A 12,968-nucleotide genomic window follows, 5' to 3' on the forward strand; every position below is an offset into this window, starting at 1 on the left:
TGATCTAAAGCTAGCCTAGATAATAAATTTTCAAATAATGATTCTCTCATTCCCCATGCAAGGACATCAAGCTATAGTACTAATGACCAAGCTTTTAAAAGAGATACAATTCTGCCAAAGTTAAGGCACTTAACGCTCCTACATCAATGGGATTTTAAGTGCTTAACTTTGGCTGGATTGTGCCCTTGAAAACCAGGATATGTACTATTGAACAGGAAGAAGCTTTTCTAATAAAATAGGAATTTCTGCTGTGTAGTAATAGTTGAAACATGTCAATTGGTTTCCAGCAATCACTAGAATACTTCACATTTATTAAGGAAATTAAAGAAAGTGTTAAAGGGCAACAAGATAGCCCATTACACTAGCTAAACTTAGTAGGAGAATAAATCCAAATAATTTTGTAGTATGCAGTTTAACCTTGTTTTTCTGAATTGTATGAGAAACATACCATCTTATGAGAAACATACCATCTTAAGGAAAACTATCTTTTCAACTATTATGTTTTGAAAATTCTATATGTTTTGCAGCACACTGCTGATTTTGAATAGAATACACAATAAAAGCTAAGCCTACTTTTCAAAAAGATTCAGCATATATGAAGAACATTAGAAACCCAGAATGCACAACAAATATTTTTTGAAACCTGAAAGAAAAATGAATTCATTGATCAGAATCCAAACTTGTTAGGTCTTTAAGATGCCACAAGTCTGTTTTTGCAGCAACAGACTAAGATAACTAGATCTCCAGACTATTTAGTGTTCCATCCTTTCCTTTCTGATTTTTCAGTTTAATATCAGGGGTGCTTCCAGATGAGGCTTTTATTGTCAAACTGTCCTGCCATATCCACAGAATCTTACAGGGAGCCCAAACACCACTGTCTTTCTGTGTTTTTTCACCACTTCTCCCTCCATGTTTCTTTCCATAGAAAATCCATTAAGGATGCAAAGATGGCATAGCTGAACAATGTCTTTTGATTGGAAGCACTAGGAGCTCTCCATCTGGAAGCACCCAGGGGTGGAGAACCTATAGCACTCCATATGTTGTTGGATTACAACTACCATCATCCCTGATCATGGCCATTCTGACTGGGCCTGATGAGAGTTGGAATGAACTTTACAATAATACAAAACAACACAATGAAAGAACCACTTCATACAGATGAAAGAATATTGCATCCAATAACGTTTTTAGATTTCTCTTAATTATAGCTAAGAGACTTGGAATGTCCTGCAGGCTCACACACTGCCTCTTCATCTCCTGAGGGAATCACCCTTCCTTTCACTAGTAACATAACCTAGGGTTATATCTGCAAAGTAAAGTCTGTAAGATTAATTTTGAACTGGAAACCCTCACCTTTGACCATTGTTAAAAGACTGGGAATTTTTCTTATGCTTAGCACCAAGAAATAATTCACTACAGTGTGTGTCTATTTACAGAGGTGTGTGTGTGTGTCCTATATAGGGCTTTCTCAGTATCACAGAGGCCTTCTTATGAAGATATGGGCAATTTCTGTGGAATTTCTGCTTTATTCTTCCCACAGCACTCTGCATACTAGCTCTGCCCCTATGTCCCAGTGTGCCAGCTTTACCCCCTCAGACCTTGCCCTTGCCATGTTGTGTCACAAGGTTTGAAGAGGGGTACTAGTACTCAAATTTAACACTCCACATTTCAACGATTAACAGGCTGTTAAGATAGATAGATAGATAGATAGATAGATAGATAGATAGAGATAGATGCACACACACAGAGAGAAAGGGGGGTACATAATGTTATTTAACCTTGCTTTTCAATTACAACATAACAGAGGAAAAAGTCTAGACATGAAAATATGTTACTCAAATGAATGATTTTGAAGTGTTCATGCACACTTCAGCACACTTTTCAGCACACTTTTAAATAGCTAGAACTGGCTTCCAAGATTTTCTGCTGCAATTTCTTTGATTGATTAGTATTGTTGCAGAAGTTCAGTATTTTAAAAGTAACTATGGATCATGATCAACTCTTTTTCCCCCCTTGGTATGTTTCAGGAATTATACAGCCAAAGCTAACCTCTTAGACCCCACTTGATTAAATAAGTGAGACCTTAAAATGCTTAATTTGGCTGGACATTGCTATTTGTATCTTAATATTATGTGAAATGAAACAAGTGGACTACTGCAACAAAATGTTAGTGTTTTTGATTGGGAATCCAAACAAGCCTCACTCCCACCTCTGACATGAAATATTAACAGTGGACTACACTGCAGGGCCGCCAAAAGCTATTTTACTATTCTAATGTTTCAAAACCAATGGTTTCAAGGGCAGTGTACCAAGACACCTCATTTACCTTGGGAGGAAGTTTTATTGTCAAGGTGCTGCCACTGAATTGGCCCTGTCCCCAGTATCTGCTAACTTAGCCTAGGTAGTTAGATATACAACAGAGCTTTCAATCTACATATCTCTGTTTCCTCCAACCTGGCCCATCAACATTCCATGACCACTGCACATGCTCAATACTCAATGAGCTGTTTTGCAGTCCCCTGCCCCCTTTCCCCCCTCTAACAGTGTTTTTTTGGGGAACAAGCACTTCTGAAAACCTCGAGTCTCCCCCATGCCTGCTAATATCTGTTTTATGTATGTGGATGATGCCATTTTGACTACAGAAGGACGGTTCACAAAAAATAAGACCATAAAATGCAGTTTAAAATATAAAACTTCAACCACAGTATAAAACGCAATGTAAAAGTACAACCAGAAATAAAACCAAGCAGCAATAAAAAGATTTAAAATGCAGATTTAAAACAGCAAAGTTAAAAGACTAAGATAGTAAACTGTTAAAATACTGGGAGAATAAAAAAGTCTTCACTTGGCATCGAAAAGAGTATAATGTAGGTGCCAGGTGAATTTCTCCCACAATGCCTGGCTCTAAGGAAGGGCCCCTCAGAGCCAGGCATTTGGGCCTAGCCAGTTGTCTGAAGAATAGCATCAGCCACTTTTCTGGCCAATGCTTGGTCTGAGAGGATATGTAGGATCTGGCGAGGGCTCCAGCAGTAATGGGTTATGTATGAATGGAAGGAGGAGTGGTGGTGGGGGAGAGATATGGCAGGCAAACTGAGGGAGACAGATGTAGCAGCGGTGGGTGATGGTGGGGAAGGGCCAGATGCAGGGGGCTAGGTAAGGGGCAATTGCAACGGGAGGCACACCTATGGCAATGATGTGTGCTTTGCACAACAGTGTTCATTGCAATGCCTAAGTTGCCTTGGAATGGAAGCAGAGCTGACAGCAAGGACAAAGGAGGAAGTACATCCATTCTGAAAACTTTTCCCTCCTTCTAGAACTGTAGTGGGGGGTGGGGATTCAATCCTAATTTCCCCTTTAAAAGTATTCTCCTACCAGACCTCCGCCTCTGCGGAGAACTGGCACTGGACCAGCTAACTACTGTTATGATCCTTGTACTCCTCTATTTTTTCCTTTTTTTAATATATTTTTTATTATTTAACAACAACACATAATAAATCATATACATACACAACATAACATTCCTCTTATTTCTTAGCTATACATTCTACTTCTTAACTAACTCACATTAATAAGTGCCCCCCCACCCTCGGGATCTTATTCTAGTTTCCAAAATTGCATTGAATCTTCTGGCGGTGTTCCTTTTAACAATACATGTTCTAGGAACAATTTCCATATCTCTTCAAAATCATTGTTTTTATTATTCCCCTTCTAAATCTAATATTACATGTTAATTTATCATTTATAGCAATATCCCATATTTCTTTATACCAATCTTCTACATCATAATCTCCTTGAACCTTCCAGTTTCTGGATATCATTAACCTTGCAGGTGTTAACAGGTTCGTTATTAATTATTTTCCCACCTGATTACATTTAAGATTTCCATACATTGATAGTAATGCTACGGAAATATTTTTTTTACCCTCCACTTATCTCAGTTCTTAACTTCTGAATGTTTATGACTACCGAAGAGCATGATTTTCATATCTCAGGGACAAACACTAACTTACTTAGTAATTATGGCCATCCATGACAGTCCTTCCCAATGCATTACTTTGTTCAACTGTCTTAGTTCAAAGTAAGCATGCATAGGATTGTAGCTTTAGCTTTAAGTAAATGATCTTGCTTGTTTAGTACCCCTGCACGCAACTGGAGCCAAGCAGAAATCTGATTTTCTAAGCACATATAATTATGCAGTACTAAAAGAACAAGAGCTGCAAACGGTTCTGGATTATAGATTATATAAATGCTCTATTTAGCAAATTAATTTGTTTTCATTGTTATATCAAAAGTTCAAGAAATATGAATTTTAAAATGGAGAATTTGATTTTAACTCAAAAGGTTAAAACTTTCTTCTTTCCTTACTGATTGAAATAATGATTTAATTTACCTCAGCTTAAATCAATCTGATTGCTTTAATCAGTTTATCCAGAAACCCTTTTGTGAAACAGATCCAGCCTGTTCATTCAAAATACCACCTTGGCTGACTTGGCATGCAAAGGCAAGACTTTTGGGGGCATTAAAAGCACCTTACAGGCAAAATAATAGGACACTGGGTCTTGCAAAGGGCTGCATGGAAAGGATGAGGGCATCATGTTTGACTAGAGGTTCCAATTCCATTTTTCTTCATTAAGAGATAAATAAAATACTGCACAGGGTAAAGCTGGATATTTAAAGGAATATGACTGCATACGTAAGTGATACAGCATGGCTTAATTTTTACTGAATGAAAAGTATTTACCTGTAATAAACCTCCTTCATCAAAGCGCAGAACTTCTATTATACTATCTGACTGGATGAAAGCTGTGAAACAAAAAACAACAACAAATTAAAATATTTATTCAAATCAACTCATTTTATCTATAGTTTAGGAGCTGTAATGCTGCCATCCCATTTCCACCCCACCCCTCACATGTAAAGCATTTAAAATCAGAAGATCATAAACTTTAAAAACTTGTTAAGAACATAAAGGAGCTCTGTTAGGTCAGGCAGAGGCGATGCCACCAGGAAGTCTACTAACAGAGCTTGACCAGAATCTACTAACAGATCTCTTCATTATTTTTTTATTACATTTATATACCCCTTTTTTCCTCCAAGGAACCCAAGGTGGCATATATAATTCTCCTCCTCTCCATTTTATCCTCACAACAACAACCCTGTGAGGTAGGTTGGGCTGAGAGTCTGTGACTGGCCCGAAGTCACCCAGTGGGCTTCCATGGCTAAGTAGGGACTAGAACCTGGGTTTCCCGACTCCCATTCCAATACTTTAGCCACTACAGCACACTGGCTATTGAGGTATACATTAGCTCTGAACATAGATGTTCCCATTAGCTATCTTGGATAATAGCTACCGATAGACAAATGCATAAGGGATAGGTCTAATGTTTTTCAAGAGTCATCTGTGCCATCACAAATTGGCTGGTTGACACAACAATAAATCAGTATTTATTATTATGGGAATGAGCCACAGTGAGCCTCAGGCTTACAAGATCTCACTCTGTCAACTCCTCCTTTGCTGGAGCTGCAGAAAGTCTAGAATCTTGCACTTCCATTTTTGATTAGGTGCAGTTTATCATTTTATCTGAACTTGACAAACTACAGCTAACCTTAAATCAATTTCAAACCATGTCAGTTTCAAACCATGTGCGATGATGATGATGATGATAACAATAAACATTTCTATACTGCCCATCTGGGTAGTTTACAAAAGATTAAAACTTTTTAAAATACAATATAAAACATAAAAACAATTTAAAAACAACTTGGTTTGTTTCCAGTAAATCATAGTTAAGATTAGCCACAGTGACTGGGTTTGCATGGTGGGTTGAGGCACATGCCATTTTGAATATTCAGCAGGGGATTGCCATGGTTTCTCATGTCACCTGAACCTAGGCAGCAGGAGTTGTTTGAGGCTTAAATAATCATCAAACATGGTCTGTTATAGCACCATTTGAGGTTTCTTCAAAATGGCCACTACGTACCACAATCCACTGTGGCTTAAATAAACCATGGTGGGCTGTGATGATCATGTGAATCAACTCACATTGTCAGGTTTGGAATGCTAAACTGTGGTTAATAAAAGAAATGGAAGACAAAGCTTCCAAATCCCGCCTCACAGATGAATTGGAGGGTAGGCAATACATGTGAACTCAAGACTTACAGCAGCTTGCTCCCATCATGATGTCCAAACACAGCCATTGTGACAAGAAATTTCCTATGTTAATGAAGTGTTGTGTCAAATATTATTTCCTTTTGTATTTCTGAACCTACTACCAATCAATTTCAATTATGTGGCGTACAGTTCCAGTATTAGAGGGGGGGGGGGGAAACTATCCATCCCCATTTAAACTAAAAAGCCCAAACATTTCCAACCTTTCTTCACAGGGAAAGTTTCCAAGGTAGTAATTTTGTTTGCCCCTTTCTCCACTATTTTCAGTTCTTTCCTTCTGTGAGGAAGCAACCAGAACTATACATAGTATTGCAAGTGCAGCTACACCATAGAATTATACAAGAGAATTAGGATAATGGTCATTTTGTTTACAGTCTCTTCCCTTATGGTGCCTTCCATGGAATCTCTCTCTCACTCTCTTTTTAACTATTACTGCACACAAAGGTCACATTTCCAATGAGATATTCACCATACCCACCCACGAAGATCTTTCAGTAACTAGCTCCAGTTCAGATCCCATCATCTTAGGGCCTGGTTCAGATGTAACACTAAACCTTGGTTGTTTTGCTTAACTTTGGCTTGATTGTATGTCCAAATTCTAACTATTGGGACCACCAAGCCAGGATTGTAAACCATTGTTTGACGTTGGTTTCTGAATTTCCGCTTACATAAAATGTGATTCCTTGCTACATCCAAACTTGGTATCTTGGTTTAATCTTAGTATGTTGCATTGTTCCAAACCTACTGCCTACCAGGCTATTGAGACAACAGGGAAAAGCAACTCATAAACAAAAGTGCTCGTGCAGCTACAACACCCTTGCTAGTTCTTTCATAGATTTATCCCTCCCTCATTCTACCTGGGAACAGGCTTCTTTCTCCACTTACCTCTTTGCTGACTAACTCTGCTTCTCTTCCTTGGCTAGCTAGTTCTGCAATAGCACTGTGGGAAGGGGAGGCAGAATTAAAAGCCACAACAGATGATTTTACCCATACCTAATGGAAGATATATATTAAAAGCACACCTTTGCTCTTAGCAAGTTATACCAACAGTAATTGTACAGTTTGACCTAAAAGCCTCTCCAACCACCAACACCCACGTATATCCTGCTAAACTGTTCTTTTATATATCCTCGGGTCCTACACTATTGCTGATACCTGTTCTTCTGCTTGCTCACCAGTAAAATTTTAGCATGGAAAAAACCAAAAACAAGCCATGTCTGTATTTACCACAGCAGAAAGAACGTTTGTTGGGAGGGCTGGGAAGAACAGGGTTAATAAAGGCTAGCATACCTTTGTAGGGAGCATTTAGGAAGGGAGGAAAAGAAAGGTGCTTTAGGACTGGTCTTTGCTTAGAGATCTCAAAACAGCAGCAGCATCCAAGTTTCCCACTACATTAATGGTAAAAGAACTAGTGATGCAGTAACCCCTTGGCAATCCTCAGGCAATCCAATGGGTTCAGTATAGTAGCCATATATTCACATGGAAAGTAGAGGCACAACAAAACAATATTAGGTGAAATAAAGGACTGTTTGTTTGAAAATCTGTGAGCTAAATTCTTCTCTTGTTCAAACTATGGCTTGGCATTACATCTGAATAAGGCTATATCAATTTACGATTTTTTGTTCTAATGTACATTGCTATTTTTTGCTCTAATATACACTGCTATTTTCTTGCATATTCACCCACTTTGGAGAGATTCTTTACTAGCTCTTTCCACACTGCTTAAATTTTGACCCATCCTCAACAGTCTGGTGACATTTACAAATGTAGCCACATTACTGCTTTACCCAATTGCAGATTATGTGTGATTAGATACACTCGCCCCAATACACATCCAAATGTAGCCACATTTCTGCTTAACCCATTCCAGATCATGTGTGATTAGATACATTTGCTCCAATACACATCCTTGAGAAACTAATATTTATTTATTTGATTTATACCCCACCATTCTAACAAAGAAATTGCACTCAAGGCAGCTTACAAAAACTATTTAATACTTCCCTCCACTGTGAGAAATGCCCATTTACTTGCTTTCTACCTCTTACTTTCTACCTCCTGTTTTTAAATCAGCTCCTAACTGAACCAGATCATTTATCTTGTATATGTCAAGTTTAAGCAGGTACCTTTACAGAACAATTCTAGGCATGTTTATTCAGAAGTCTCACTGCATTCAGTGGGGATTACTTGCTAGTAAGTATATGTAGCATTGCTGCCTTAATGAGGGAATGCTTTAAAAGAGTACAAGTATACAACGAACCGGTTTGCATGATCATCGTGGTTTAAACAAGCCATGATGACTTAACTGTGGCACGTGCTGGGTGTCATTTGCCTATTACCCACCCAAGCACCAGCTTGTCATGTTATTTGAACCTAGGCAACACATCTTGTTTGAGAGGGAAACAACCCTCAAATAACCTATGACCTGCTGTTGGGTAACTGATATATGGAGGATGGTGAGTGATCAGAATATGTTATGTCCTCTACTTCAAGATAGGATAGAATAGAAGGTGTTAATAAGCATGCAGAGACAATGGAAAACCAATCAAATTGTTGAAGTTACCAAGCTAAACAATAAAATGCAAGAAGTCATAAACCAAACATACAAGTATTTTATATGTTAATATTTGAAGTTCCAAGCCAAGATGGTTGAACTAGTATGTTCAATCCTAAAAAAACAAAAACAAAAAAACAACATAGTAGGAAAATCAGACACATGTATACAGTTCATATTTTTAATGCCAAAGAAGGGATTGAAAGCAATAAATTAGAATGCTAAAAAGGGAAAAATCCAATCACAGAATCACTGTAGGTAGAAACAGAAGGTGAAAAACTAATATAGTACTGGGGACATCTTAGCATCCTCTGGACCAAAATTAGTGAGATGGAGATAGGTATAGGGAACAGCCAAAAGTGATAGTGTGATACTGTGTGGCATTAGTTATTTCACAATATTTCTAGATATGAAAATGATTGTGCAATCTCACGCAGGTTTACTCAGAACTAAGTTCCACTAAGTTCAATACAATTTGCTGCAAAGCAAGCGTACATAGGATTGTGCTACCTCATAGAACCAAAAAGATGGGAGATAATCCTTGATTTTAATACTGAACAGCATCTGATTAGAGATGTGCTGCTCAGCTGCTATCACAAACACTACCAAATTCAACATATGTATATGAGAAATTGTCAAATAAGTCCCTCAATTGCAATTTCAGGATGGTATTTCTCAACAGCTAATGTATCAGTTAAAAGGGAGAGTCAGAAGGTCAAATCCCTTCAGAATGTTTGGAGATTTAAAGTGTTATCAAAAGATTTTCATAATAGCTTATACTAATTAAACTCAGTTGTTACCAAATAGTAGTAACAAGATATTTTATAGACAAAAACACTGGAGCCACATGGCATCCTTCTAAGACTTATTAAAGAATTCATACGTGAAATTGCTGGTCTTTTAACAAAAATACTTAACACGTCACTAAAATCAGCCTTTGTACCAGAGGACTGGACAGTGACCAAAGTACCTAAGGGGGATTCAGGAAATTACAGACATGTTAGTTTAGATTTAACACTTACCCCAGTTGGGTACAAAAAAAATATGTATTTTTTTCTCCCACAACCTCTGCTAATTCATACTCCATATTTTTCCTAGAAGAACTTGGTTCTGAGGCATTTCAAGACCCTCCTGCCAAATTCATGTGTGTTTTTAAGTGTATCATTAAGAGGGCACTGTCATGAATTGGACCTCAGCTAATGTGAATAGAGAAAAATGAAACATTGCGCGCCCAAGGTATCGAAGGTCAAATAATTCTAATATATAAAAATAATTAAATGTCACAATACCTACAGTTGATGTGGTAGTTATTTCAAGTTTTATAGAGAAGGTTGAATTAAAGAATAAGTGTAAATATGATATCACAGGAATTAACACGGCCCTTCCCAGCAAACCCCTTCCGAAAAAAGTGTAGGAAGTGATAATTCAAGACCACACCAAGGCTGTGGAACTCACTCCACAGGGAGGTTGGCCTAGCTCCTTATTAGTTTTGAGATGTATTGTCTGGGCTTTAATGAATTGGTGTTTTTACTGCTGATGCTTTGGCACTTTTATCACTTTTTGTTTTTGAATCTGTTTTATACTACGCTATTAGATTTTCATAATTGGTTGCCATTTTGTGGATCCACTTTGGGTTGAAGAATGGAATAGAAATATCCAAATAATGACCCCGGGAATCATTGCAGGCCCAGTATTGTACCCCTCTATGGATATACTCCTGCGTTATAAATGACAATCCTTATTACACATTTGATATTAAAGCCAATTGTTTTCTTTTTTTTAATGCTAGGACAGCTCACACATTAACATTTTTGCCAAGCAACAAAGTCAGTTATTGCATATCATGTGGCCGAGCTCACAGAAGAGTTCAGCAGGTACTTTAAAAATTGTGGGTGCCTGAGGAGCATATTTAACAGAGAAATACTGTAAGGCACACATGCTAGTGGGTGACGCTTCCCCCTGCATTTAAGGGACATGGAATATACATTTCAAGATCAACAATGAGTGCTAAGGTATAAGATTGCTGCATTTCTTCAAACAACCTCATTTATGATGGGAGCGCCTATATCCCATTCCAGATCACATGATAATTATTTGGGTTCAGCTTCAGAAAGCTTGCCCACCCCATAACTCACTATTATCAGAACACTGAATAAACACCAAAACTCAGGACTTATGTCTAATGGGGGTTGGGGTTAATCTGCACACTAAATGGAGTTTATTCTGAACTCCCAAATGATCTCACACAGGAGGCTTATCTTGCTAAACAGGAGAAAGTTACCTAACATTGAGGGATGCCACAGAGAAGAGGAAATGGCTGATTACCATCATAACCCACTGCAAAGAATTAGTGGAACTCCTTTAAAATATATCCAGCAGATCCCATAGCTATGTCAGTCCTATCTCATGATCAGGTACACCAAAAGGCAGATAGCAGATAAGTATTAATAGCATACAACTAGCCCTCTTAAATTCAAAGCAAGGATCAACCAAGCCTGCACAAATTCAACACTTAAAGGAAGTACCAGACTGACAGGAATTCATGCTGGATATATTTTAAAGGCATTCTGCTAGTAAAAACCTCAGAGATGGTCTATCCAATCACAGATTTAAGGCTGCTCACAAGACTATCCCAACTGTAAATGTTTCTAATCTGGACAAGAACAAACCAAGAGCCATGAATAGCATGGATACAGTTCATGAGTGGCTGGTCATTAAATCATTAATGAGGCTCAAAGTAACTTCTTTGAGATACCCATTCCTTAGACAGTTGCTGCAGAGCCCCATAAGCCTGCAACACAGAGCTATGAAGCTATTTGTTCCTCAGGGGCTTGAGACACATGTGGTGATTGGCTATCAGTGCTCTAGGGGCTATTTCAAAGTCCCATACATATTTCACCAAGGTATGATAATTCAACATTCAAAGAGCATGAGCTGTATCTAAGTCCTCAGTTCAGTGCTGAAAACTCAACCAGAAACAAATAAGCTTTGGTCCCTGGCCCTACTTGTAATATAAACATATTTCCTCCAAGACAAAGAAAAGCCTGAATTAGCTTTAGACCTGTGATATCTTGTTCCAATTTGTGCAATTAATGAGATCAGACCCAACATATAAAGAACAAATCTAAGAAAAAACAGGTGTGCCAAGTATACAGTAATAGGAAAAACAAGAGAACAGGAAAGGTAAGAAGATGAATCCACAGTAATTGCATTAGGCTATTTTCTACTACACCACTTTTCCTCTTATCACCACATTTTCTCCAATTAGTTTCGGCATGCATCAGCGTTTGCCCATTTCCCCAGATATATCGGTGCCTGGCATTGCATACACAAATAGATGCTGCACATGGACCTTTTCAGTTATACAAAGGACTAGACAACTTCGTAATTTAAATACAAGCAATGAAATGTTCAAAAACCTAAGCTTTAATATAGACATTACTAACCTTTGACATGTATATACACAAATAACCAGAAGAGATTAAAGCTGCATTTTATCCATAATTATCTGTAAGCATCACCTAACTCTTTCAGACTCATTTCAGGTAAATATACATAGATTGGGGGTGCATGCATATTAAAAACAGGATAAATCAGTAAGGAGGGAAACAGAAATGTAAGAAGTTATTATTCAGGCATAGCTAGTAGAGAACAAATGCAGGTGGACTGGGGAGACCAGATTCAACTCTTAACTCAGCAATGACGATAGCTGGATTACCAGAGCCCAGTCACAGACTGGGTTTGGATAACAAAATAGTCAAGGGTTGATTAAATAGTCCACAGTAGACTAAACAGTCCATGGTAGACTATTGTGTCATCTGTCATGGAAAAACCACGCCACGGTTGGTTATTTCCCCAAAATAACCAACAAATAATCAACTGTGTGCAGAGTTGATTATCCGCACAACCATTGATTGTGTCATGTGGCAGGCTCTGCTGATTATTTCCCATGCCTACAGAGTCGCGAGGCAAGAGTGGCAGAAACCCCTGCCGTTGTTGCCCAGTGGGGAAATAGTCCCATCTGGGAAACGCTGTCAGCGGCTCTCTCCGCCCTCAGACTCGCAACAGATGGGGAAGGAGATGTTGCGAGGTGATACCATTCCCTGACTGGGGGGTGATATCACTTCGCAATGCCTCCATCCCCACTGGGGCCATAGCAACAAGGCGCAGGGCTGCTATAACAACAAGGGGCAGACCCTTGTTGCTATAGCTGCCTCATTTATTGTTGGTATGGCCCCACTGAAA

General features: G+C 38.4%; 1 protein-coding gene across 1 annotated transcript in view; it reads right to left on the minus strand.

The window, feature by feature from the left end:
• TMEM131 (transmembrane protein 131) overlaps positions 1–12,968 on the minus strand; it is a 98,152-nt gene that overhangs the window by 79,136 nt on the left and 6,048 nt on the right. Inside the window, exon 2 of the mRNA XM_063126291.1 lies at positions 4,742–4,803. Coding sequence (XP_062982361.1) covers positions 4,742–4,803 — 62 coding nt within the window. The remainder of the gene's footprint in view (positions 1–4,741; positions 4,804–12,968) is intronic.

Source organism: Elgaria multicarinata, chromosome 5 (assembly GCF_023053635.1).
Source record: "Elgaria multicarinata webbii isolate HBS135686 ecotype San Diego chromosome 5, rElgMul1.1.pri, whole genome shotgun sequence".
NCBI classification, from domain to species: domain Eukaryota; kingdom Metazoa; phylum Chordata; class Lepidosauria; order Squamata; family Anguidae; genus Elgaria; species Elgaria multicarinata.